This window comes from Rhinolophus sinicus, chromosome 14 (assembly GCF_057876585.1).
Source record: "Rhinolophus sinicus isolate RSI-liver-muscle chromosome 14, RSI-T2T, whole genome shotgun sequence".
NCBI classification, from domain to species: domain Eukaryota; kingdom Metazoa; phylum Chordata; class Mammalia; order Chiroptera; family Rhinolophidae; genus Rhinolophus; species Rhinolophus sinicus.
The window spans coordinates 85,055,643-85,080,899 of NC_142514.1; the positions used below are offsets into that span (position 1 = coordinate 85,055,643).

At 42.4% G+C, this 25,257-nt stretch overlaps 2 protein-coding genes across 4 annotated transcripts in view; both read right to left on the bottom strand.

The window, feature by feature from the left end:
* Nucleotides 1-25,257, bottom strand: part of GCNT2 (glucosaminyl (N-acetyl) transferase 2 (I blood group)) — an 85,188-nt gene that overhangs the window by 33,591 nt on the left and 26,340 nt on the right. The window contains exon 1 of one of the 3 annotated variants that reach the window (XM_019752340.3): nt 850-2,482. The exons of the other annotated variants lie outside the window; for them this stretch is intronic. Coding sequence (XP_019607899.1) covers nt 850-1,768 — 919 coding nt within the window. The 5' untranslated portion in view covers nt 1,769-2,482. Of the gene's footprint in view, nt 1-849; nt 2,483-25,257 lie in introns of those variants that run through there. 3 annotated transcript variants of the gene reach the window in all.
* Nucleotides 20,390-22,637, bottom strand: LOC148755754 (N-acetyllactosaminide beta-1,6-N-acetylglucosaminyl-transferase-like). Its single transcript, XM_088791384.1, has one exon. It carries the CDS (start codon nt 21,314-21,316, stop codon nt 20,390-20,392), a length of 927 nt encoding a protein of 308 aa, XP_088647510.1. The 5' UTR covers nt 21,317-22,637.

Here is a 25,257-nt window from a genome sequence, read left to right on the forward strand (position 1 = left end):
AACAGTTTTGAAAACAAACCCAGTTCTGAATCAAAGAGGGAGTTTAGTGCTGGGTTTTGTTTTGTTTTGTTTTGTTTGCCATCAGTTTACTGGCATACATTGGACCCCTTTCCAAATTATCATAAACAATAGAAAAGACTTCACAGCATATAAACCCAAGAGGCTGACAACTGGAATTTCTAATAAAACTCTGTAACTTAATATTTGGTCATTTACTTTGGATCAACTCCAGCTAGAATCTCTCTGTGTGTGTTTCAACTCATTGTTACCCATTCTTCTAGGCAATAAAATATCATACTAGATTTATTGAACTACGTCACTTGAGACCTGAGTATTTTTCCAGGTCTTAGAGACAGTTCAGCCAGAGTGATAATTTGTAAACTATCCAAAGAGGATTCAGATTCTAAAAACAGCCCCATGAACTCTGAGCAATGATTTGGAGCATCAATGTAATACTGTGTAACATCCTCTGAATGAAATACTACCTATTTCAACTCATAAGTTTTAGAATGCTTATGAAAAATATCAGTCTCGTTACGTTATAGCCGTGCTTACAGAGGACTAGAAAAGCATTCATTCCAAAGAGTAAATGTTGGTAACTATGTGATGTATGATCAAAGGTTGTTTTGCCAGAGCTCCTATAGGTCAGCATATTTCTCAGATCACTGCATTGCATATAGTTATAAGACCACCAGAGCTGGCACTAAACTGGCACTAATAAGCAACCAGACTAATAGTTTTCTAAGCATTTACATTTTTTTTCCAAATGAGTCAGTTCTCTAGAAGAGTTGAATGGAAGCAAACTCAATCTATGAATAACAAAAAATGGTAACAGAAATGGGTACCTACCAGGAATCCTATTAAGTGTCACCCAGAAATGTTCATCAGGACTGTAGGTGTCTTTTGACCACTGTAGTAAATCAATGGCCCTTTTGTCATAGAAGATAAAGTTGACAAACTCTCTGGTAAGGGCCACATAGGCAGTGCCAAAGTAGATGGTCAGCTGATGTGGAGGTGAGGTTTTCAAAATATTAGTATTTTGCACAAAAGAGCCATCTTTGCCCAGGTGCTCGCGATGGACGTATTTGGTCCGACCTATTGCGTGAGCTGGAGGCAGCACCCCAGGGGTAATGTTTTTCCCTTTAAATCCTTTCAGATACTGAACTATTTCCTTGTTGGTTTTCAGGGGGAAATCTTGCCCACAGGTGTTGACAGCGTACTTCCACGGAACCACGGAGGCCACCAGGTCTTTAAGGCAGTTCAGGTCGGCCTGGAGCCTGGAAATCCCTGCGTAGACCACAGCCTCTATCTTCGAAGCAATAAAAGCATTTTGGAAGCAACTCAGTAACTGCCACACTGATTTCTTAAACTCAGCTGTGGCTTTCTCATCCACATGAACACAGTAGACATTTTGGGGCATGTAGATAGCTCTGAAGAGCCTTTCAAAAGTATCAAAGTCCTTATGGATGACCATGACATATGCCAATGGGAATACCACTTCTTCTTCTGACAGGGGGCTTGTGATGTAGTGATTCTGGATCAGGTACTCCTCACATGGGACGCTTCCCAAAGGTGATGTCAATGTCTTGTCCCACAAAAAAGGTGACTTATCTTCTAACGCGTCCTTACAGGCATGTATTCCAGGATACCTTTCACTGGAGCTATTCAGCTTCTTTTTTGGCAGGCTTAATTGGGTATTGTAATGCATCACAAAAATAACCACACTGAGCACAGTGAAAGCAAAAAGGCAATACTTCCAAAAGTTCATTATTTTCACTTCTTCGGGGGAAGGAACTTCTCTCCAGGGACTCAGAAATGATCTGTTCCTGAAGCCACGAGTGTGGAGAGGTTGAATGGACTTCTTCGGGCAGTCTTCAATTTCGACAGCTTCTCAAGCGGGCTTCCTTTTCCCGAGTCCTTTAATCCTCATTTATTTTCTGCTTCAATGCTGTGTCCATCCTCTTTGGCGGCGGCGGGAGAGGACATGCTTCTCTAACACGCACCGGTCTCAGGCCCCAGCGCTGGATCCTGGCAGGGCGCAGAGCGCGGCGCGGGCGTGCAAGCCCAGCCCAGCCCAGCGCAGCGCAGCCCAGCCCAGCCCAGCCCAGCCCAGCCCAGCCCAGCCCAGCCCAGCCCTTCGGGAAGCCCGGCTTATTTGCATATGAAACGCAAGTGGTGGATCTTAGCAAATTACGTTCTGGAAAGGGATGACGAGTCCTTTTCTCTGGGGTTGAGTTTCTCTTCCTTAACCCCAACCCCCTTCCATCTAATCAATTCCGATCTGATCTCCCTTCTCTCCTCAGGCTTTCCCCCGCCTTTTAGAATAAGTGGTTGTACTTTCTCACGTCAGCCCCGCAACTTGCAAGCAGCCTTTGGAAACCACAGCACTTGAGACTAATGCTCCTCCAGTATACACTCTTCCTGTTTCTCGGCCACCTCTGTTCATGTCATTGTTATCTCTACCTCTGAGCACATACACAGATAAGGATAAAGCGCACTTGCAACATGTCTTAAGTACAAGATTATCAGCCACAGAAAGTCTGGTGTTGAGGTAAGTGTTCCCTGGATTAAATCAGACAGTGTCTGATGGTGTTACATAGCATATACGTGTGCGTGCAAGCTATGGGAAGAGGGAAATAAAAGTTACAATCTTAGGGGCCTGGGATGAGGGCAGAAAGAACCTAGGAGTGACTTGTAACATTAAAGGGTTGGTGTGGATGACATAAATGAAATAAACACACCTTAGTTTGCCCGCCAGAGAGAAAGGTGATAGTCATTGTTCCCAGAGAGCAAAAGTTGGTTCTCATTTCACACAGAGCTTCAGATAACTTGAGCTGTTGACACAGTATTATCTACAATATGTGAAGTGACTAGCCACTGGGTCTCTATATAAACATGAAATCTTTAGATTTGAGGTCATTTCATAGAACCCAAAGGATTCTACTTCCCTCCCAATGTCCTCTCCCACTTCCTTACTCTGAAGAAAGAACAAAAACTTCTGGCTGCAGTAAAATTCCTGGAAGTATCAGTCAGTGAAATTCTGGGGAGCCAGGAAGAGAAGCCCAGCAGGTCTGGTCACATTACAGAGGGGTTCTCATAGCTCAGGTGTGCCAGGTGCCCTCCAGCGCTCAGCAAATGTGGAGCACAGTGCAGACTGATGCAGGTGGTAAGGATGCTTCTGGGGGAAAGTCACCAGTCCAACTAAAAGATAAACAGTGGCAGCCACAGTGGGTGTGTTAAAAATGGCCTGCTCCCATCTCATTGCTACAGTCACTGCGCTATCCTACCTGTCTGGACATGGTGTGGCAATTGGAGCAGCTGCCCCTGTTAGGAAAACATCTGGTGTATAATGCAGCAATCTCCTTGCCCCTTCCTAAGGCAAACCACCCCTTAACTTCCTATAGTTCCCTGGATGAATGAATGGCAACAGTAGCATGAATGTGACATATTGATTTGGAGATAGACCCAAAGAATTGGCAGGGATCTTATAGATCACCTAATACAACACTTTATTTACAGATGGGGAAATTAAGGCCAATAAAGATACTTTTTTTCAAAGTCATTCAGCTGGATGGAAGCCAGAGCCTTAATTCTACAGTTCCCATAGTCCAGATTCTGGAGCCAGTCTAATTGACTTGCTATTTCATATGGTTAAGAACATTAAATAAGCATTAGCAATTTGTATCATTGTCATTTCTCTTTTGAAAAACATCCAACATCTCTGACCCTGTTAATGAACAGATATTTTGATTTGTGTTCTTAGTAATGGAAAAGAAAAACATGTACTTTCTTAAGGCGTTCAAATGGGTTGAACTGGGTTATTCCCTCCTGGGTTATTTCCCAGGGGGGGAAATAGTAGGAATGTGGTTATATAAAGAGAAGAACTGAATAGTCCATTTTGATGCCTTCCCTTCAGTATTACTAGAGCCACACCCTTTTCTGCAAAATACATCCTTGGCAGGATTTGTGGAGAGCAGGAGAGGGAAAGGCTGATGTGAGGCAAAGGGCTTTCAGTGCAGGTTCAGTCTGGGGGGGGGGGGGGGGGGCACGTTTCCCTTGAGCCTTGATCCTACAAGAGGGAGCTCCGGTGGAATGCCACTGCAAAGCAAAATCAACAAATCTTTAATCATGAGATTTAGTCAAAGCAGATTGCAGATGGGAGGGGTAGAGTGTATCATGATTTACAGTTCAAAACAGCAGTATCAAAAAAACCCCAATACTTCTATAGTTTGTTCTGCCTTATTTACAAAGGTTTAGATGAACAGCCTGAGATTAGAATATGATGGCTTTTTAGCAGTTGGCCCAGCAGGAGGTTTGTTTGCCTGGTATCTGTGGTAACTGAACAGGCACTGCCTTCCAGCAAATAATTGGGCAGGCTTAGCTATTATCTTCCAACCAGGACATTATTTCTGCTCTGTTCACTTCAGTTGCTTAACATATTGAAAACTGTCCTCAAGTGGAAATTTTGTATCACTCTCTGCCTCTCTGCCCCAGGATTACGTTTATTGTCCAAACAAGGAGACAGCACAAGGAGAGCAGCTAGCAACACATAATCAGCTCAGCTCAACATTAAAATAAAAGGCTCTGCTATCTGGGGGCTTTCCAAGACCTCGGTGGGATCTTTTTTCCCTCACAATCAGTTTTCATTAACCTTACATCCACACCAGCTGGGCCATCACACACAAAAATGAATGCTGGTTCTCTCAGAGGCACGGTTGGAACCTGGCCTGACTTGTTCCCAAGTCCTTATAGTTCTCCTCTATCTCAGGTTGCTTCTTTTTGCATAATTATTAGCTACTGAATCAAGGCAATGCTTTTGATGGGTCTCTCATGCCCATCAACTTTACACCATTCTGCTCCCCATTTAAGGCTTTGGTTGCTTCAGTCTAGCAATCTGGCCACAAGCGAGACACAGAAAGTAAATAAGAAAAGATCTCCCAGCAACCAAAACAGTGATCACATGTTGTAGGCTGGATTCACACACTAAAATGTGTACAGGCAGGTAAGTGAAAAAGTAAGTGAAGCTAGTTAGAGGGAATGAAAAACAGGGCTGGTTAGTTCACAAGCTAACACTTGGCCAAGGTGTCATGGGCATGGAGGGAGAGTGGGGACCCTGGTGAAGAACCTGTGTCCCCCTAAAGCAAGCAGCTCCTTCTCAACGCCATGCTGTACCATAGGGCCAGTGCTGCCAGCTTTTCAGATATTTTAAGAGAAGTGAGAAATCTGAATTTTATTTTAAAAAAAACCCCAAACTCCTAAAATGTTATCAAGTAATTAAAAAAATTTAAGACAGGAGCACACGCACCTACTTGCATCCTGAAGACTGTACCTTTGGTGTAAGCATCAAAGGCTTACACTTCTTTTGAGGCTTAGCCTATTAACTCTTAGTTTAGACACACACAATCTTAAACCGTCTCAGACCTAAGAAGGTAAGAAGTCACAGATCAGAAGAGGGAGGTAGAACTAGGAGATTCAGGCGCCATATTGTCAGCAATAGGTGATGGGCTGAGAATGAAATAAGCTCAAGAAAAACTCCAAAAGCAGATCAGTGCATGATCACTCAATGAAAGGATAACCGTCATTCGTACAGCCTAATATTTTATTACTGTCGATCAATACCTCTAGCATCTGTAATTATCAAATAAGTTAACATCTATGAAAGTGCTTGAAGACGAGCAAGGCAAACACTGGGTCAATCAGACCTTCTTGGAAAACAAGCAGAGTCCTAACGTTTAGTGAAATAGAAATATGAACGTATGTATAAGTATCTTCTCCATATATTCTGCATATTCTATTTAAAAAGGCATTCCTGAAATGTTTATTCAAAATAGTTTTTTAAGTTAACCATTTCGTGTACAAAAGGGTAGGCTTTCAGTTATCCAGAAAATTCACAATTATGACAAAAATTTTTCCTAAAAAATATTAGGCAAATATGTGTACCACATGATTCACATCAGGAGTGAATAGCACCTCTGTAAAGAGCCAGATAGTAAATATTTTAGACTTCTGTGCCATTTGGTTTCTGAGGCAACCACTCAAGTCTGCTACTGTCGCATGAAAGTAGACATAACAATATGCCCTGTTAAAACTGTTTATGGGCATCAATGTCTCAATGTCATATCATTGTCGTGTCATGAAATAGTCTGCTTTTGACTTTTTTCCAGCCATTTAAAAATGTAAAATCATTCTTAACTTATGAGCAGTACAAAAAAAGACTAGCGTTAGCCCATGGACTGTATATAGTTTGCTGATCTCTGTTCTAGATTATAACCATGTTCCTCCAGGCCTAAATTTTGCAATATCAGAGTCTTTGCAATCACCTGTAATTTCTGTATCTTTCCCAACGAAGAAATGTGAAATGAGGGAAAACAGTAATGGTGATCATCCTTCTATAACCATCTGGGTTATAGTGCAGAACCCTGAACAATATGCCTGGGTGTCTTTTCTTCTATAAAATGGAGCTATTAAGAACAACGACTTCATAGAGTTCTTAAGATTTAGATTGGTTAGTACACAAAAAGGAGCTTAGGACAATGCCTTGCACATAGAAAGTACTCAACAAATCTTAAGGCGTCTCTCTGCGTTGCCAATCTCAGCTTATCTAGGACCCAAACACTGCGTCCACCTTCCTAAGTAGGTTTAGAGAGGAACAGCTATGCTTCATTATTCAGAGTGGCCAAGACATGGAAACAACCAGTGTCCTTCGATATGGATGACTAGATAAAGAAGATGTGGTACATATATACCATGGAATACTACTCAGCCATAAGAAAAGATGAAATACTGCCATTTGCGATAATATGGATGGACCTTGAGATTATCATGCTAAGTGAAATAAGTCAGACGGAAAAAGTCAAGAACTATATGATTTCACTGATATGTGGGATATAAAACTGAAAGCAACAAATGAACAAACAAGACAAATAAGCAAGCAAAAACTCATACTAGACACAGACAACAGGATGGTGGTTATCAGAGAGAAGGGAGGTAGAGGGAGAGGTAGAAAGCATAAAGGGGTCAAATATATGGTGACAGAAAGAGAGTTGACTTCGGGTGGGGAACACACAACGCAATATAAAGCTGATATAGAACTGTACACTTGAAACCTATATAATTTTATTAACCAATGTCACCCCAATAAATTTAATAAAATTAAAATAAATTTTTAAAAAAGGAACAGCTGTGCTTGAGGGGTCATTCTGTCCTGAAAAGATCCCCAAGCCCAGACAAGAGGCCTTCAGGCCGTCCTTCTCATTGCCAGCATCAGCCTCTGCTGCCTCTCCCTCCACAGAGCGGGAAGTTGCCCTTCATTCACAACTGCAGCCTCTTGAGCCTGTTTCTAATTGCATCCAACTTGGTTATCTCCTCTTCAGAGATCCAGGCTGCTGGGGCACCCTACGGAAAGCTAATGGTACAGACAATTCACAGTATGGTGGTGATGTTCAAGGCTTTGGAGTAGGTTTTAAGATCTGGCTCTGCTGTTACTACCATGTTTCCCTGAAAAGACCTAGCTGGACTAACAGCTCTAATGCGTCTTTTGGAGCAAAAATTAATGTAAGACCTGGTCTTATTTTAAAATAATATAAGACCAGGTCCAATATAATATAATATAGTATAATATAATATAATGCTGGGTCTTATATTAATTTTTGCTCCAAAAGACACATTAGAGCTGACGGTCCGGCTAGGTCTTATTTTTGGGGAAACACAGTATGTGACCCTGAGAACGTTTCTTGGGATCACTGTGTCTTAGTTTCCCAATGTTTAAAAAGGAATAGTTTCTAGTCTCCCGAGTGGTGGAAAGTAAACCGGGTGAAGAAGTCTTCTGTGTCTTCTCACCCTCCTATTCTACATGCTGCCACCCATGTCACCCCATTCTTCCAGGGTTACATTGCTTTTTCCTGCTTCCCTAGCAGCCTCCTTGGGGTAGCATGTTTCTTTCCCTCTTGTAGTTGATTGCCCAGATTTAACTCTAATTGCTCAAACAAAAACAGACAAACCAACCACCACAAAAATTTTACCTTTGGCTGTATTCTGTTAGATTTCCAGGAAAAGAAGAAGTGATTCTTAGTCTTTCTATACAACTTTTCTGTTTCCAAATGTCTCTTCTGAGAAAAATGATTGCAAATTTATTTGCATGTCCAAGGTCTATCCAAATCTGGATATTCTTCTGGTATCCTTCTCATACCCAATACCTCCAAACTCCTCCACCCCCATATTTTTGAATGTTGAGTTGAAGTTGCAAGTGGATTGCGCCGTATTTCTACTAAGAGACAGTATTTTATAATTCAGCTGTTGGCAGAGATGAGTATCTTGAAGATACTCTTTATCTTCTGAACATTTTCAAATAAATGAAAACAAAACCATCTTAATAGGCCGGCCCAGTGGCTCAGGCCATGAGAGCTCCATGCTCCTAACTCCGAAGGCTGCCGGTTCGATTCCCACATGGGCCAGTTGGCTCTCAACCACAAGGTTGCCAGTTCAATTCCTCGAGTCCCACATGAGGATGGTGGGCTCTGCCTCCTGCAACTAAGATTGAACACGGCACCTTGAGCTGAGCTGCCGCTGAGCTCCCGCATGGCTCAGTTGCTTGGAGCGCATCCTCTCAACCACAAGGTTGCCAGTTTGACTCCCGCAAGGGATGGTGGGCTGTGCCCCCTGCACTAGTAACGGCAACTGGACCTGGAGCTGAGCTGCACCCTCCACAACTAAGATTGAAAAGACAACAACTTGACTTGGAAAAAAGTTCTGGAAGTACACACTGTTCCCCAATAAAGTCCTGTTCCCCTTCCCCAATAAAATCTTTAAAAAAAAAAAAAAAGTCTTAAAATAGAATGGTTTCCTTCAACTTCTAATTTTAATAGCTCTGTTAAAGTCTTGACTCATTTTCAGTTTATTCAATCCACTGTCAAACTAGCTTCTTTCCCATAGAATCTGTCATTTACTTGAGTTTAGACAGTTTGTTAGGGCAGAAAGTACTTGGATAAATCCCAAAAAGCAGATGTTTCTTCCGCTTTCTTAGAAATTAAAGCTAGAACAAATTTGCTGCCAAAATGTGTCCTGTGTTTGTACTTTGAAGAAAATCTTTGCATTTGATTTTCCCACTGCTTAAAGTGGCTTTCAATTCAGATTTTATATTTACCAATCCTTCCTTTTAGATGACATCTTTAAACTCTATCCTTTCTCTGCAAAAACAATGGAAACAGACCAGGCTCAGTCCTGGTCTGCTGTGGGTAGGGCCCTCAGGGCTGATTGTGTAGTTTTGATCACTATCCTTCAACGTGTCTTCAATGAGTTATAACCTACGTAATTGAGTGGTTTTGATTATAATGTTTTCCAGTTCATTGATCTGTGCTGTTCTGTGAGACATAAATGTCTAGGGCACTAATTCTGATCCTGAGATGCGCTGGACGTTGGGAAGCTGAGCAGGAATGTGTGGCGGTGGAACTTAGGGTGACCAACTGTCCCGGTTTGCCCAGGAGTGAAGGGTTCCCCAGGACGTGGGATTTTCAGTGTTAATACTGGAGGGTCCTGGGCAAACCAGGAAGAATTGGTCACCTTAGACACCATCGGTCCTACCCACTCATTGCTGAAAGATATACTGTCTAGAGGGGATTCAATAAATGATCAGTGTGGAAGGAAAATAAATGTTTAAACCTGTGGTGACCTGCTGATCATCAAAAGTCTGCAAACTGTAGTGCATGAAAACTCTACATGACCCTTCCCCAAACCACCGAGACATGGGGACAAAATAGCTAACATTTGTGGGGTAGCTCTTCGTGAGCCTAAAAGAGTGCACTTAAACCATTCTAACTACACAGATGTTCACCAGTATATGTAAGAATGCCTTGGCAACAACCTATGTAATAATGGGAGAAGCTAAAAGGAGAATAACTGTATTATTACAATGTTAAGTGTGTCTAAAATCCCCTCCCTCCACACCACATGTGACTGGAGAGATCTTATTTCTGCAGAGGGGGGATTAATAGAAAAATATGGGGGCTCATGAATGGAAGTACTTATTTTAACATCTATAATAAAGGAAGCTAGAAAATGTTAACTGATTTTATGGGAACAGCATAATCAACCAGCCGTTTGATCTCTCTGACTCTCAGTTTCCGAATTTATGGAACGTTAGGATCGGAACTAGACGCTCCCTTAGGCTCCTTTCAGCACTAAGTGCTGTTATTACTACATCTTCCGCACAGGATAAAGAGCAGGCTGTTATTACAGGAAAACTGCACTGAGGAGTGATGTTGAGATGGAGTAAGTGCATGGGAAAGTCCAAAATGTGGCAGGGTAATTGACCAGAGATAAATCAGAAGGGGTGGAGGTGAAGTGGCAGGCAGTTAGCTGACAGACCGCAGTCCTGAGAGAGCAGGAACCAGGTGGGGAGGTTTGCAGCCTCTGCAGGACACCACCCAGCACCTAGCCAGGACCTTGGGGTCCGGGGTGGGCAGTTTTTCCATGGGATGCAGGAGGGCATTTGGAGTCCTAGGCAGGAGGCCTTCACTCTGTGGAACCACAAGAAGCTCAAAGAAGGAGTCCTGGCTTAACTGAGGAGAACATTACAGAATTTCAATGAAAGAGGAATTGTTCAGGGCTTGGAGCTAAGGAAGGGGTGGTTAAAGAGGAGATAAGTAGGAGAGAGGACTGGTGAGGACGACCTGAGTATCTCCAGCTTGCTTAGTGAGGATGACAGTTTTACCCTCGGATGTCTTCATGGTTAAGTTTTAAATCTGATGTTTTAAATCTGGCTAAAGAGGAAGATTATGGGGAATGGGTATCATCCACCCATTCTCTGAAAATATGGCACTAAAGTAGATACAGCGTAAATCTATTTGGGGACAACCTTCTGCCACTCTCGGTTTTGTTCAAAAGCATCTCAAAAAAGAAAGCCACATACCGCGTGGGTCAGAAGATGAGAGAAAGAGAGGCCTGTAAGTGGCTCTGGTATTGAGAAATCCCCTTAAGAAATTGTTAGTTAGGGAATTAATCAGTATTATTACCTGCTGCTTTGGATTTAGCTTTCGAAGTTTACAAGTTGTCCACTCTGAGTCTCAGGGGGAAAAAAAAATCACCAAAAATCTTAGCAGGGTCATCTGCTTCACCAAATGATAGATGAATTCCATCAAAGAAGCAGCCTTATAAAAACCCAGATTGTTTTTTAAGCAGGGCGTCTCTGCTGTTGGGCTGTTCTTTTCCTTCACTGGTGCAGTCAGACACCAGTTTGGTAAGCTCACGGATGGTGGGCCTCAGCCTGAAGCACAGTCTGGTTTGAGCTGGTGCTGCCCCCAAAATTGAGAACCCCAAGATGAGCCAGATGCTTTGGAAAAACTGGGGGAAAGAGGATAATCCCATTGCTGTTGACCTGAAGCAGAAAGGTCTTCGGGAAATATCCTGGGAAAACTGAGCATGGTTAGAAGATGCTGGCTGAAGCAGACCCCTCAGGACTTGGCAGGGGAATCGGGGCTCTGTGTGTGTGTGTGTGTGTGTGTGTGTGTGTGTGGTGATGGAGGTGGTGGTGGAGGAGGAGGTGGTGATTTGCAGCTGACTGCTGCCCAGTGCTGAGGAGCACGTTAAAATTTATTTCCATCTGACTCAATTCAGTAAAGATTTATTCTTATCCCACTGGATGCTCACTATGCTGCTAAAAATACAAAAGACCCCGAAGAGATTATAGTCCAGTCAGGGTAATGTGATATTTACCATCATAATTATAATGCAGAGAAGATTATAGAATGACATAAAGGAGTTACAACAAAGGTTTACAAGGGTATACAGTTCAGGAAAAACAAAGGGTCAGGAAAAGCTCCATAAATGACCACCCTTGAATGAGGTCTATTGAAGTTGTCATTTAAATCAGAGAGATGGAGGGGATTGGCCGAAGTAAAGAGAATGACATGCAGAAAAGTACCAAAAGTAGGAACACAGGCATGCTTTTTTTTCTGGAATGTTGCTTTCAGGGAAAGCAGCAGTGGGGATTGATAGTGAGGTATTATCAGTGATATACGACAGGGATATGTTGATATCCGACATGCTATGTGGATATCGCTAAATAATTCACTACACTGTTGAAACTCACTGAAGCTTTTGGAATTGAGAAGTTATTCTTAGAGCTATGCCTTAAAAAGAAAAATATGTCAAGAGTGTTAGAACGGTTTGAACAGAGAGAGCTGGGCCAGAAAGACCACTTGGAAGGGTCCAACAATCCACTTGAGAAGCACGATGGCTGGAATTAGAGCAGTGGTGATGGGAACAGGGAGGGTGATATGCGCTAGAAATCTATCTCAGACAGAATGTGCAGAATGTGCTGATTAGATATGAGGGCTGCACGAGGAGAAGCTGGCTGAGAGGATGGCAGTGCCAGTCGCGGAGATCCTGGATAAATGTGCTGGTGAGGAGTAGGGAGGTGGCAGGGGGAGTACGTCAGCAAGTGCAAGGGGAGCCTCAGGAGACGATATCCGAAAGACAGGGAGGAATGTGGGAGAGGGCCTGAGAGCAAGATGGAGCGTTGTTATTCATCAGGACAAAAACAGGGCTGAGCTGTGGACGTAAGTGAGATCACCAAGGGAGAAAGAACAGTAAGAGCCATAAAACAAACTGAGGAAAGACTCAAGGGCGGGGGCGAGGGTGGAAATGGGGGGGACGGTGTTCACTGAAAACTTAATTTCCTTAATTCTGATTTTCACTGAGAAGAGTGGCTCTAAAATCAACTTTTACTCAAGTCTTTCAATTCAATAGTTGGTAACCAAGAATATGAAAAGAACAGAATTATCTATTTAAAAACAAGTTTCTCAAAGAGGGATTATATAATAAAAGCAATGGCCTTTAGCACATTTGGCAACATGACAGCCTTTTCATAATGCTGGAAGTTGTAGCTGAAACTCCTAAGACAAAGTCAAAGTTCTACGACAAAGTGTTGCTCAAAGGCTTCAGTCTTTGATAATTATGTCTTTGTAGCACGTTGAACCTCTCTGCTCTCTAAGGAAAAACTATTTTTAAAAAAGAGAGATTCTATGCATTGCATTATGGATAAGGGACAGAACACTGAATCAGAAGTAAAATGATCTGAATTTGTGCACTGACTTGGCCAATTACTAGCCATTTTCAAAATTCAACACATATTTAGAGGTCAGGTTGCAAGGTCAGTGTATAAAAGAAAACAACATACAGTCAAAATTCCTCTGGAGAAAACTCTTGGGAATGTGCCATGTTAAAATGACACAGTTTCCAAATTTCCAACACGGCCAATTTTCCCTTTAATCTTAGTCCAGATGGTGATTTCCTCTAATGAGCACCAGATGAAATAGTTGGCTCATACTAAGCAGCTATGTTATGAGATGCACACTGTATCTTTACATTCATGATCTGTGGGAGCCAAGACCCAGCATGGGAAATGGCAGAATCCACTTCACGCTTACTCCAGACTCCAGACTTGTTGGATGGAGCAGAGGGCAGGGTGGGATGGCCGACACCATTCGAACTTACATACAGTGTGCGTGTGTGGGTATGTATGTATACAGTTGAGTTTGTGCAAGTTAAATGAAAATAAGCTGAGACTCTGTTGTATTGAGCCCTGCTCATGTGCCCGGGGTTGTGCTGGGTCTAAGGAACACAAAAATTAGCAGGTCCAGGTGCTCCCCTTGAAGCTCAGCCTGGAAGCCACGAGGAACACAAGCACAGCATCGCAAGACTAAGAATAGAACAGTGAGATGCAAGTGGAGCGAGTCCACAGGAGCAAGATTTAGGAAAGACTTTTTGAAGAATGTGACTCTAAGCTGAATCTTAAAAGAAAAGCACATATTCACCAGATGAGAGAGGAAGAGCACTCCAGAGCATCCTGGCAGAGGACTGCCATGCCTCGAGGCAGGGAGGGTGGAAGTGGCACATTTGGAACCCACAAGCCACGCAGTAGAGCTGGAGTGCAGTAGGGGGTGGGGTACATAGTGAGAGAAGGTGCTGGGAAGGCCAAGGAGCCAGATCATGGGGAGCTCCCTGAGCCTGGTGAAGGGGCTCAGATGCTGCGTTGGGGGTGATAGGGATCCATAAAGGTTTCCAAGAAGGAGAGAGATGTGATCACGAAATCAAGGTGCATTTTTACACAGGTCATCCTGTCACTGTGGAGAGTGGGTTTAAGCAGGCTGAGAATGGAGCCCGGAAAGTAGTCAGAAAGAAATCAGACCATTATAGGAGAGAGATGAAGAGAGATGGATGGCGGCACCAGAAATGGAGGGGAGGCCCAGAGCCTGATCCAGTTTATTGACGATTTACTCTGTACCTGGCACTGTGCCAAACACTTGCACACATTGTCTTGCAGCGTCTGCCAATAACCCTCTAAACAAGGGGCTGCCAGATCATGTCACCCCATGGCCTTCACACAAGGGTCTTGCCTACCTCATGCCAGGTCCAGCCCTCACCCTCACTCACTCAGCCACAGCCACAGGGCTGCTTTTCTGGCTCCTGAACACAGGGGCTCTGGCTCACCTCAGGGCCTTTGCACGCCCTCGTTCCTCTGCCTGGAACTCTTTCCCAGGTGGATGGCTGGCTGGTTCTCACACAGGAAGTGCAGTTTGTGTGCTACTTTCACCAAGAAGCGTCTCTCGACCCACCGCCATTTAAAGTAGGTCCCTTCCTGTATCAGCCTGCGTTTTCTTTTTTTCTGCCTACATTTTCTTCATAGCTACTTACCATAATTTTTAATTATCTTATCTGTCTACTTTTCATTATCTGTCTCCCACTTCTAGAATATATGCTCCATGACAGTTGGGGCCTTATTTGTCATATTCACTACTATAACCCAGTACCTACAGCCGTGTCTAGTGATTCATACATATTTATTAAATAATGACAACAATAATGACAATAGTAAAAACTAACACTTAAAATATGTGTCAGGCATGGGTCCAACTCATTTCAACCTCACGTATGTGATATAAATATTATTTTCTTCATTTTGTGGATGGAAAACTGAGGCCCCCAAATTTAGGTAACTTGTCCAAGGTCACACAGCTTGTAAATGGCAGAGGAGGGATTCAAATTCAGGCAATCTGGGTCCAGGATCCATGCTTTCAACATCTATGCCACACCACTACTCTAAAGCTGAGCTTTACAAAGGTTAGGTCACGTGGCTGTTGTTGGAAGAGTTTGGGTTGCAATCTTGTTCTCTCTGACTCTGGAAGCCAAGCTCCAGGGAAGGGCAAATCAACAGGGATTGGATGGTGAGAAATAGGAAGTGAGAGAAGCCAGCCTAGAGGTCTGAGCTAACAGAGGATGGTGTTGAATTCAGGGACACATGAGCTGAGTTTTGAGTGTGTAGGATTTGAGGTGTCCATTGCCCACACTCTCTACTGTGCTTCATATTTGTAAAATGTGGAATTATGTACCAACCGGATAAAATATTTGTGAAGATTAAACTGAGATAATGCAGACCCACAGGCAAATGTTCAGTAAACATTAGTTCCCTCATCTTTCCTGTACCTTCTGCTCACATGAAAAAGCCAAAAGTTTGGGGGAAATGGGCTAAATATCAAGACGGCATAAGGAACAAGAGAGAACATTCTTGGGTGGGTCCAATTATAGAATCGTTCCATAAACTTAATAAGTCTTAGAATTAGCTAAGTTTCATCTTCTGAACACTTGTGTTGCAATAATTAAATGAAGAACTTGTAAAACTAGGTCAATTTAACCTAAATGTATAAGTCTTAACTCTTCTTCCCCTAGATATTTCTTTTTATTCTTACTTCTTGCTGGGGACATGTAATATTTGTCTTTGGACAAGTCACATATTTTAATCTTAAATTTTCTCATCTGCAAAATTAGAACAATAGTCCTCCTCTTACAGGGTTCTTATAAGGATTAAAGGAGCTAATGTATAAGAAATCCTTTTGCAAACTAAATACTATCCAAAAATAATAAAGGAACATTATTAAAAATGTTTTTATGAGGGAAAAGCGGTAGGCTTGTTGAGATCATGCCACTTTCCACAAAGATAATTCAATTAGTATTCTCCAAGTTAAAATAACTCAAGTGCTTAAAGCTATATATCACATTAAATCTTGCCTCTCTGATATCATGTGGAGATGGTCAAAGCCACTCTGCCTGCAGGACAAGGAACCGTCTTGCAGTGAGCCTTTGCTTTCATCTACCCAGCATCACTCCACCGCAGCCGTCCCCTAACCCCTAGCTCTAGTGTGGGAAAGCAGCCCGAGAAAGGCTAGTCAACATTCTTCATCCCCCTGATTTGTTTAGGGATAGGGCTGTGAGCCAAGCAGAACCAATCTGAGGACTCCCCCGAGCTGTTGCTGGAACTATTAGGCAAAAGACTTTCTTACCCCCCAGGAGTGCCAGCTGTCAGAACCAAACACCTGGAGCTACTTCTGACCTTCTCTGACACCATATGGGGAGCACCTGCCTCAATGAGGCCAACACAGAGGCAGAGAGATAGAGTGACCAAGTCGTCCCAGCTTGCCTGGGATGTTCCTGGTTTTAGCACTAAGAGGCCCATTCCCAGGATCTACCCTCAGACCTGGGCAAACAGGGATTGTCAGTCTCCCTACAGAGAGACAACCTGGCAAAAAAGAGTCCTGAATATATTGTTCCAACCCTTGATCCAGCTTCATTTGGAGGCCCTCCTTGAAAATCTTAATTCCGTGACTAAGTTCTAGTCTGTTTAAGCAACTTTGAGTTGCATTTCTGTCACTTGCAACTTACAGAGTCGTAACACACTCCCAAAGAATGTGCATATATAAATAAAACTCCAAGTTAAAAAAGCAAAATAAAATAAAGTAGGAAACATGCTATTTTTAGAATTCAAAAAGGAGGAAATGTGATCTTGTGGTCACTTCTGAGGTTGAGATAATTTGTTTGACAAAGGAGCTCTGAAAAAATATATACGAAAATGGAAAAAGGAAGAGAAGCAAATGAAAACATTCTTATGGAAGAAAAATATCATGGCATGAGAAAGGTCAGAGTACTGCGTGAGCGAAAATTCAAAAGAACAAACTTGTGCAGTGAGAGGGGAAAAAAAGCAGCTGAAGCCAAAGCATGTAGCAGCTTGGCCTTTTCATTAGAGATGGCCCTGACCTGAAGTGGGACAACAGGACAGTTTAGCCATAGGAACGGACTGCACAAAAACTAGACCACCAGCAGCTTCTGCAGATACTAAACAATTTGACAAGATTTAAAGCAAAAATCTAAATGGCCTCTGGCACTCCTCCCTAGGGCAGGTAGGCAAAAGAAAATGCTAGAGGAATAATCAAAAAAGCTAGAGAAAATGGGCTTTTCTTAAGGTGCCACAGTAGCAATGATTACAAAGATCTGAGAAGCTAAAAAATATAAGCGGGCACCAGAATTCGGGGTGAGGCACTGCTAGCAGAGCCTCGTGCTCTGTAGTATGAGGCAAAGAAATGTGTGCTCCTAGACAGTGTCCTTTGAGAATATGGCCAGAGGGGGAGGTGTAGACAATCTGTCTGTACAAAAAAGCCACAGAGGATGGAATGACAGCCACTCTGTCTGGCCTCCCCTGAAAAAGGATATGAGACTGGGGCCCCCAAGGGACTCCTTCTGGCCCCTCCATTTCTTTTTTGAATGCAGTATGGAAAAAGCCTAAGGGTAGAAAACCAAGAGAGAAGTCATTTCCTTAATAGAAAGACATTTAAAAAAAAATTGTGAAGACATGTGATTTAGTGCTAGCTCTATAAATATACTTTCTATGGAGTCCCACCAATTTTAAGCTATTTTCACTTTGTTCTCTGGTATCTCATCATAGGGTTCTAATCATTGCTTTGGTCATATTACTCTTGTGGATGTTGGGGGAACCTGATATGCCGACGCAGGGTCTTTCTAACAAAAACACTTTAGGATATTTAGGAGAAAGAGAGAAGGAAGGTTTGAGGAAGGAAGGTATGGCACACACTAGCCTTGCCTATTTGCAAAAAAAAAAAAAAAAATGTTTATGCTATATTTACTGAAGAACCTTTCCCCTTAAAACATGGTGTTGAAAATAGAAGAGCTGATCTAGTTAAAGTGTGTCTGGTAATAAAGAAGCAGATTCACACACCAAATCTTAAGTCACAGAGAATGCTCAAGTGTAGAACCACTGGACTCCCTTGATTTTACATTGCTTTGAAGATGAGAGAGTCAACACTGGGGCTAGCGTGTTTGATGATTTATTTTCTTTAACTCACTTGTAATACCGGAAAGCCCCACCTATAAGCAGGATATCCTGATGCTGCTGTCTCCCTGAACCAGGACGGCCTCCAAAGTCTAAGAAAGTTAAGAGGCAAAGCCCCAGGAAATGTCACGTTATCCTGAAAAGCTTGCCTTCCGGAATCAGACCTGACAGCCCACTGACATGGCCAGGCCGTGCTCACCTGCCTCCCAGGAGAGATGCTCTCTTGGCAGAGCGCTCACCTCCAGTTTCTTACAAGGGAAATGGAATGCATTCGCCAGAACTAATTGGCATCTCGGAGTCCAGACTCACCAGCATTTCCACCATTCTATAAATTCCAGGTAGTCATGTGCTGGGTATTTATGTGCTTCTGGGCATTATGTCTTCTGCAAAGAAAAGCATGTGTAGGAATGAAAAGGGTCTTCCTACCTGTGCCCTCATTTTGTGGCTAGAAGATTTGAGGTTTCAAGAGATTACGTGATTTACATGGGGTCATACTGTTGCTATGACAGGGCAGAAGCCAGTGTGCCACACTGCAAACCTATAGCAAAAATGGTTTTCTCTCCTGCACTGATCTAAGTACCATTCTCAGTCTCCCACCTTGTCTATTTGACTAAGTCTGGAAAGGAGAAGGAGGGTAAGGAAAAAAAGAGGGCGGCTGAAGGTTTGTTTTTTCCTTGATTTTCTTACACTGATTTGACATTGATGAGACTGACAGTCCTTTTTTCAAAGTAACCACAGACACTTAACACTAACCAAAACCCAGGTTTTTCTTTTTTTTTTAAACCAACAATCCAAGCTTTTGATAAATTATGAAAATATCTTTGTCTCAATACAATATTTAAGGAACCACATGGCTAGACCCAAACATTTACAAATCTTAAGGGAATAGTGAAAAGAGGGAGGAAATAAATATTTAACTATGAAAATCAGCCTCTAAGTACCTAAGACTCACAAATGAGAAGCCAGTGATGGAAATAATAGACAAAAAGTGAAAAAATGGTGGTCGTGGGGAGAGGAAAGTCAGGAAAGAGAGAGTGCACAGGACAGGAGCCAGTCCTGTTCCTCAGGCCAGTAACCCTGGGATTCAGAGCCCAAACACAATATTTTCCAGAGAAAGCTGGTGTGTTTATCGCCCAGCAGGCCCTGCCCTGCAGCCTGAGAGCACCTACCAGTGTTTCCAACTTGGCAGTCCCCCAACAACCAGAACAATGATTGCTTTTCTCTTGCTATAATAATGCCGTCCAGTTCATCAGAGATCCATTTTGTATTTTTCATTGAGTCCAAAGCCTGTATTTCCTTCAGAAGAAATCCTATCGTGTTTTATATAGTTTTAAAATAATAGAGCTGCTCCATTAGTAAAGGTAGAAACGTTTTGATGAAAAAGAACGGAGTATCTCCTAGAATCTCATTATTTATCTGAAGTAAAAAAATACCTGTGAGTATATATGTGTATATATACATATATATATACACATATATACACATATATATAAAATTCTACACCTATGATATGGTATATGCATGAGTCCAAATATTTCTTAGCTCACTGAGTCAGGGAGACTGCTGTGGTGCCATAGTAAAGCCCTATGCTTTGCCATTCATTCATTCATCCGTTCATTCACGCACCTAACATATATTTATTGAGCATTTACTATGTGTTCTGAGCATTGAAGGTACGTACATCAGTTAACAACACAGAAAATGACCCAACTTCATTGTGCTAATGCAGAGATGGCCAAGAACAAACCCATGCAAATAAGTTAATTTGATAATTCCAAGTGAATGTAACCTCTTTGAAAGGAAAACTGGGTGGGGTGGTCAGCTGAGACGACATCTGGCTGATAAGAAGGAGCCTCTGAAGGTAGGCAGGAGAATGGACAATGCAAAGGCCCTGGGGTAGGAGCAAGTTTGACAAATTTAGGGGAAAGAAGGAACTCCAGTGGGAATTGAGACAATAATATCTATTGTGGGTAAGATTTAATATGATGATAAATGAAAAGAACATGATGAACTACAAAGCAATACCACTGAAAGGTACTGTATGGCTGTGCTGGAAATCACAGTATCACATAGAAAACATCATTCTGCGTTTAGAAAGGATTAGGGTGAAAACTACATATTTCAGTTTTCATCTTCTACTTCACATAAAAAGGAGCAGGCTCTCAAAAAGCCCTTTCAAGTATGGCACATGGTCATCCTGTGAAATAAGGGATCTCACATACCTGGGATCCTGTTGAGCGTCACCCAGAAATGTTCATCAGGACTGAAGGTGTCTTTGGACCACTGGAGCAAATCAACAGCCCGTGGGTCCTGGAGAACAAACTTGGCAAACTCTCTTGATAGAGCCACATAGGCAGAGCCAAAGTAAATGGTGAGATTGTGGGGAGGAGGCGGCTTCAGAGCTGTGGTTTTGATCACGTAGGACAGCTCTTTGCCCAGGTGCTCACGATGGACGTATTTGGTCCGACCTATTGCATGAGCTGGAGGCAGCACCCCTGGGGTAATGTTTTTCCCTTTAAATCCTTTCAGGTAATGAACTATTTCCTTGTTGGTTTTCAGGGGGAAATCTTGCCCACAGGTGTTGATGACGTACTTCCATGGGATCTCCGAGGCCACAAGATCTTTGATGCAGTTCAGGTCGGCCTGGAGCCTGGAAATCCCACCGTAGACAACTGGCTCCATCTTGGAAGCCAGAAATGCATTTGGGAAGCAGCTCAGTAATTGCTCCACTGCCTCTTTAAATTCAACTGTTGCTTTTTCATCCACATGCACGCAGTAGACATTCTGGGGCATGTAAATTGCCCTGAAGAGCCTTGCAAATGTATCGAAATTGTGATGGATGACCATTATATACGCCAAAGGAAATTCAACTTCTTCTTTAGATAAGGGGGACATGATATAGTGGCTTTGGGTCAGGTATTCTTTGCAAGAAGACTTCTCATATATCATTAGTTTGTTTCTCCACAGGAAAGGTGTTTTGCCTTTGATAAAGGATGTGCAAACTTGAGTCAGCATCAAAGCGTCTGAATTATTCAGCCTCTGGAAGCTTTGCTCACCCCCAAAACTGAACACACAGAACACGATAAAAATGATTACACAAGAGACAGAAACTATAAAGAGGTAACGCATCGATGAAGACATGCCTCGAAGAGGAGCGAGATTTCAAAGACCGTGAAAATCCGTGAGTCCTTTCCCAAACTTACTTTTTTCTCTGAATTCTTATTTTGGTACATGCTCCAGCCATTCCTACCCTGAAGGAGACGCTGTGAATTTATTCTGTTTCATGCGGAGAGTCCAGCTGCTGGCTCTGTCCCCATGCTGATATTAGCAACTGATCCCGCCTTGTTCTCTGCCTCTCTCAACCCTCCTTTGTCTAAATCCCAGTAGCAGGTTGCTTAAGCCCAGCCTTTATCCCTCCCTCTGCCTCCCTGCTTGCATCTGCGAGCTGTTTCACTTAAACTCTGGTAACTGCGTTTCCCCTGCAGATTTAGTTTCTCCCATCTCTTTTCTTTCATGCCCCATGCTTCCCGCCACACCACGCCCCCTCCTTGTTATTGTCACTCAGGGAATTTGTACAGTGAAAGCCAAAGTTGAAATAATGTGTTCTGGCAGACAAGCATTTCCTGCCAGTCATCCGACAGGCTGTGACACTCACTCCCTCTCGTCATCATGGCAGTGATCCACAGCCTGGTCCCTCGACTCTTCCAGTACAATCCACTGGCTATAACATAGCTTTACTCTCAAATATGCTGCTTTAATGAAAAGAAATGACTGAAGTGACTAGTAAAATGAACCTGGCTCCTTTGTGAAGCTTTGCTGCCCCACCCTACCCTGTTCTAAAACAAGAGGTTGCAGGAGTTCCAGTCCTAGGGGATCTGAAATGGCAGCGATCCTGGTCTTGTGACTTTGAGATTAGGTGGCAGCCCCTCTCCTCTCATTTCCAGCATCCACTGTGGGGCCTGTCATAGAATATTGGAGTCACAGGAACAAGTTCCTTGCTATATCCCCGGATTTAGATGAGACCTTAAGGTTTCACTGCAAAGAATTTGAACCCTGGCCATAAATGATGTTTAGATTAGGAGATCTTGGGAACATTCAGGTCTTAACCACCCAAAGAACATCATCTAATACTCAGGGAGGTGCTTTATACCTGCCCAGTTAAGCTTATCAACCACCCAGGAAATAAATGTCGTTTTCCCCTATTTATAAATCATACTGTTTTGACTAAGGAATACTAAGCTCTTCCACTTAGAAGATTCTCTTCTTCAACTTTTCACTTTTCCACCAGCTCCTTTTTAATAGATTAACATATTTTATTTAAAATATACCAAGTACTGAATGCCTTCCCATGTCTCTCCACTATCTATCTGAACTTAACACTCCACCCTATGGCAATTAACTCACACGGGAGAATGAGCCCCACTTCACCCCATGAAGAAATAATGTTCTCTCTCCTTCCTTTTGAACAGTCTCTACCCTGTTATTAATGGACTAGAACAATACAGGTGTGCTGACTCCTTGCTTTCAGCACAGGTAGGCAAAGCAGGGCTACCTGCTGTGATTCTAGGCAGCCCATTCCACCCAAATGGCGTACAGCTTCCTGAGCGCACTTCAGGTTTTCATTCTTCTCGTTTGCATTGTTCCCGTTGTCCATTATTACAGGTTGGATATTATTTTCCTCTCTCCCTTACAAAATTCTCCTCATTCTTCAAGACCCATCAGAAATAAACTCTATGTAGAACCCACCTTTGGATTTGTTGGCAAAGTGGAAAAAGAAAATGCAGCCATTACATAGATAAAGCAGATCAGTCTCGTTCTTGGTGTTTCCGGGGAGTACAGCAAAGAAAATGATCATGGAAAGTTCATTACCAAGCTTCTTTTTTTTTCCAGGTAATACCTTCAAATGTTAGGTTATTATATATTCTGTTTCAAAACAACAGGGTAGTTTCAGTATCGAATTTGGCAATGCCTTTTTGCTTGAATGAATATTAAAATATTTACAGTTTGACAAAATGTTTAGTGTACAGATACATAATTAGGCCAACAGAGGCTGTTTATATGATTATTTCCAACTCGCTAATAACACAGGGGTTCCAATTTACACAGGCTTAGTGTAATTAATAGGACATGTATTAATAATGTTACTGTATAAGAAATACAGATACTAGCCAAATTAGGAACTTCCATAATACTTCTGTATTCAACCCATTAATACAAATGGCATTGCTTGTGTACTGAAAATATAGCTGTTTTTTCCTCTCTGCCCTAGTGGCTGTTCTTGGGCCAACTTTCTCCACCTTCAGGTTTTGTTTTTAAGAAATCCCTATAGGAGAACTTTAAAAAAGGAAAATTGTTTGTTGCACTAGAGGCAGGCTGTCCCCTGTTATATCTTCCCTTCCTCATAGGCATACAGCCTGCTTAGCTGGAACACACACCGCATGTTTTTTGCTACGAAGACTGAACAGCTTGGCCTTCCCAACCCACCTCTGACTGCAGGCAAGGACAGCGTTGGTTCTTGCAGGCCTAACAACCGTGACTTGTTACTCACTTTGTAGGCAATTACTCCCAAACTAGCCAATTATTCTGGCTAGACATGTTGATTCTCCCCTAGGGCTACCTTAAAGCTTTCTTTTCATTCCATTCAGAAGTCTTAATTTTTGTACATTATTTATGAATTTTCCCAGTTGTGAAGCTGTCTAGAACACAGCTCCAAAATGAAGAGGGTATCCTTTCTTTGAAATGATGGAAGACTCAGAACCTCAATGAAATAAAGACCTAATCAAAGAGGGAAAAGAATGCCTGACGCCGTGGCACTTCTAGGCTTTCCGTGTGAAGGGACAAGGAAGCCCCCGCCTGATGCTGCAAGACCTAGAGAAGAAGGAAGAGAAGGGAGTGTGCTGCTTGCCAGGCTAAGGGAAATCTGTGACGAAGGTGGCAGACGGTGGTAACAGACCTTGCATGTTGTGCTGAAAAACTTGGCCTTCATCTTGCTACCCAAGGAGCACGACCAAAGACTTGAGGTGGAGCAGTGCTCCCAGGCAACCTGTGCCAACTGGGGGAAGAACAGGAACAAAATAAAACATGGTGCGAAAGTACCCATCAGCTCACGTATGCATAATGCACACATGAATAATAATACTATTAGATGTAAATAAAGCCTTTTAAACTATGAGGAAAAGGTGCTACTACTTAGCTACGCCTTCATTCACAAGGTTTCCTAGAAACAATTTCCAGGCTCTAACAAGGCTTTAGGTCTGTAGATATCCACAGAACATCAAATATTGCATCAGTTGAGGTTTTTCTTAAATAAAGAAATGAAGACGGGGGAAGGATTTAAAGTCCCAAGGTCACTAAGGAATTAATGGACTGGGAATCCGTGGAAAGTCTAGACTTATTTTTCTATCACTTAAACCTTGTAATGTAGACCTTTGTACACTACCTTATTTATAGTATTTATTTACCTGTATGTGTATATATACATATATATATATATATATATATATATATATATATATATATATATATATTACACATATATAATTGAATGAATGAATGATTGAGGTCCACATCCCTCATGGCTTCAGGTGCCCATAGGTAAATGAGCTCTTAACCACAACTGGAAAAACAGCAACTGTAACTTTTATTTTGACAAACAAAAACTGACCAGATTGATTGACCAGATAGATTAAATGATGTTAAAAAAAAACAACACAACTTTTAATCAAATTTCTGGGAGAAACGATGCAAGATGTGTTTTTTCTTGGGTGTCAAAGGGTTGTCCATGAACTCCCACACTATTACTCACAGGGCATGGTGCAAAAATAAGGACACTGATCATGTGATCTTAGGCCCTCACTTACTTCACCTCTAAAAAGGATGTTCTCTATGGTTCCTTCCAACTAAAACGAGCTATAATTCAGTATGTATGGAGTGAATCCACTAAGTGCAGTGACGGAATCCAGGCTGTGTGAGTATGGCTCCTGTCCTGTAGGAGATTATATCTTCCCTAGGATTCAAAATACATATAGCTGAAAATATAACAAACAAAACAGGGAAGACTAAGGACCCATTCCAAACAAACT

Bases quoted from the DNA above. Each gene is read 5' to 3' on its own strand.
- LOC148755754 (XM_088791384.1), bottom strand. From the start codon at position 21,316: ATGTCTTCATCGATGCGTTACCTCTTTATAGTTTCTGTCTCTTGTGTA.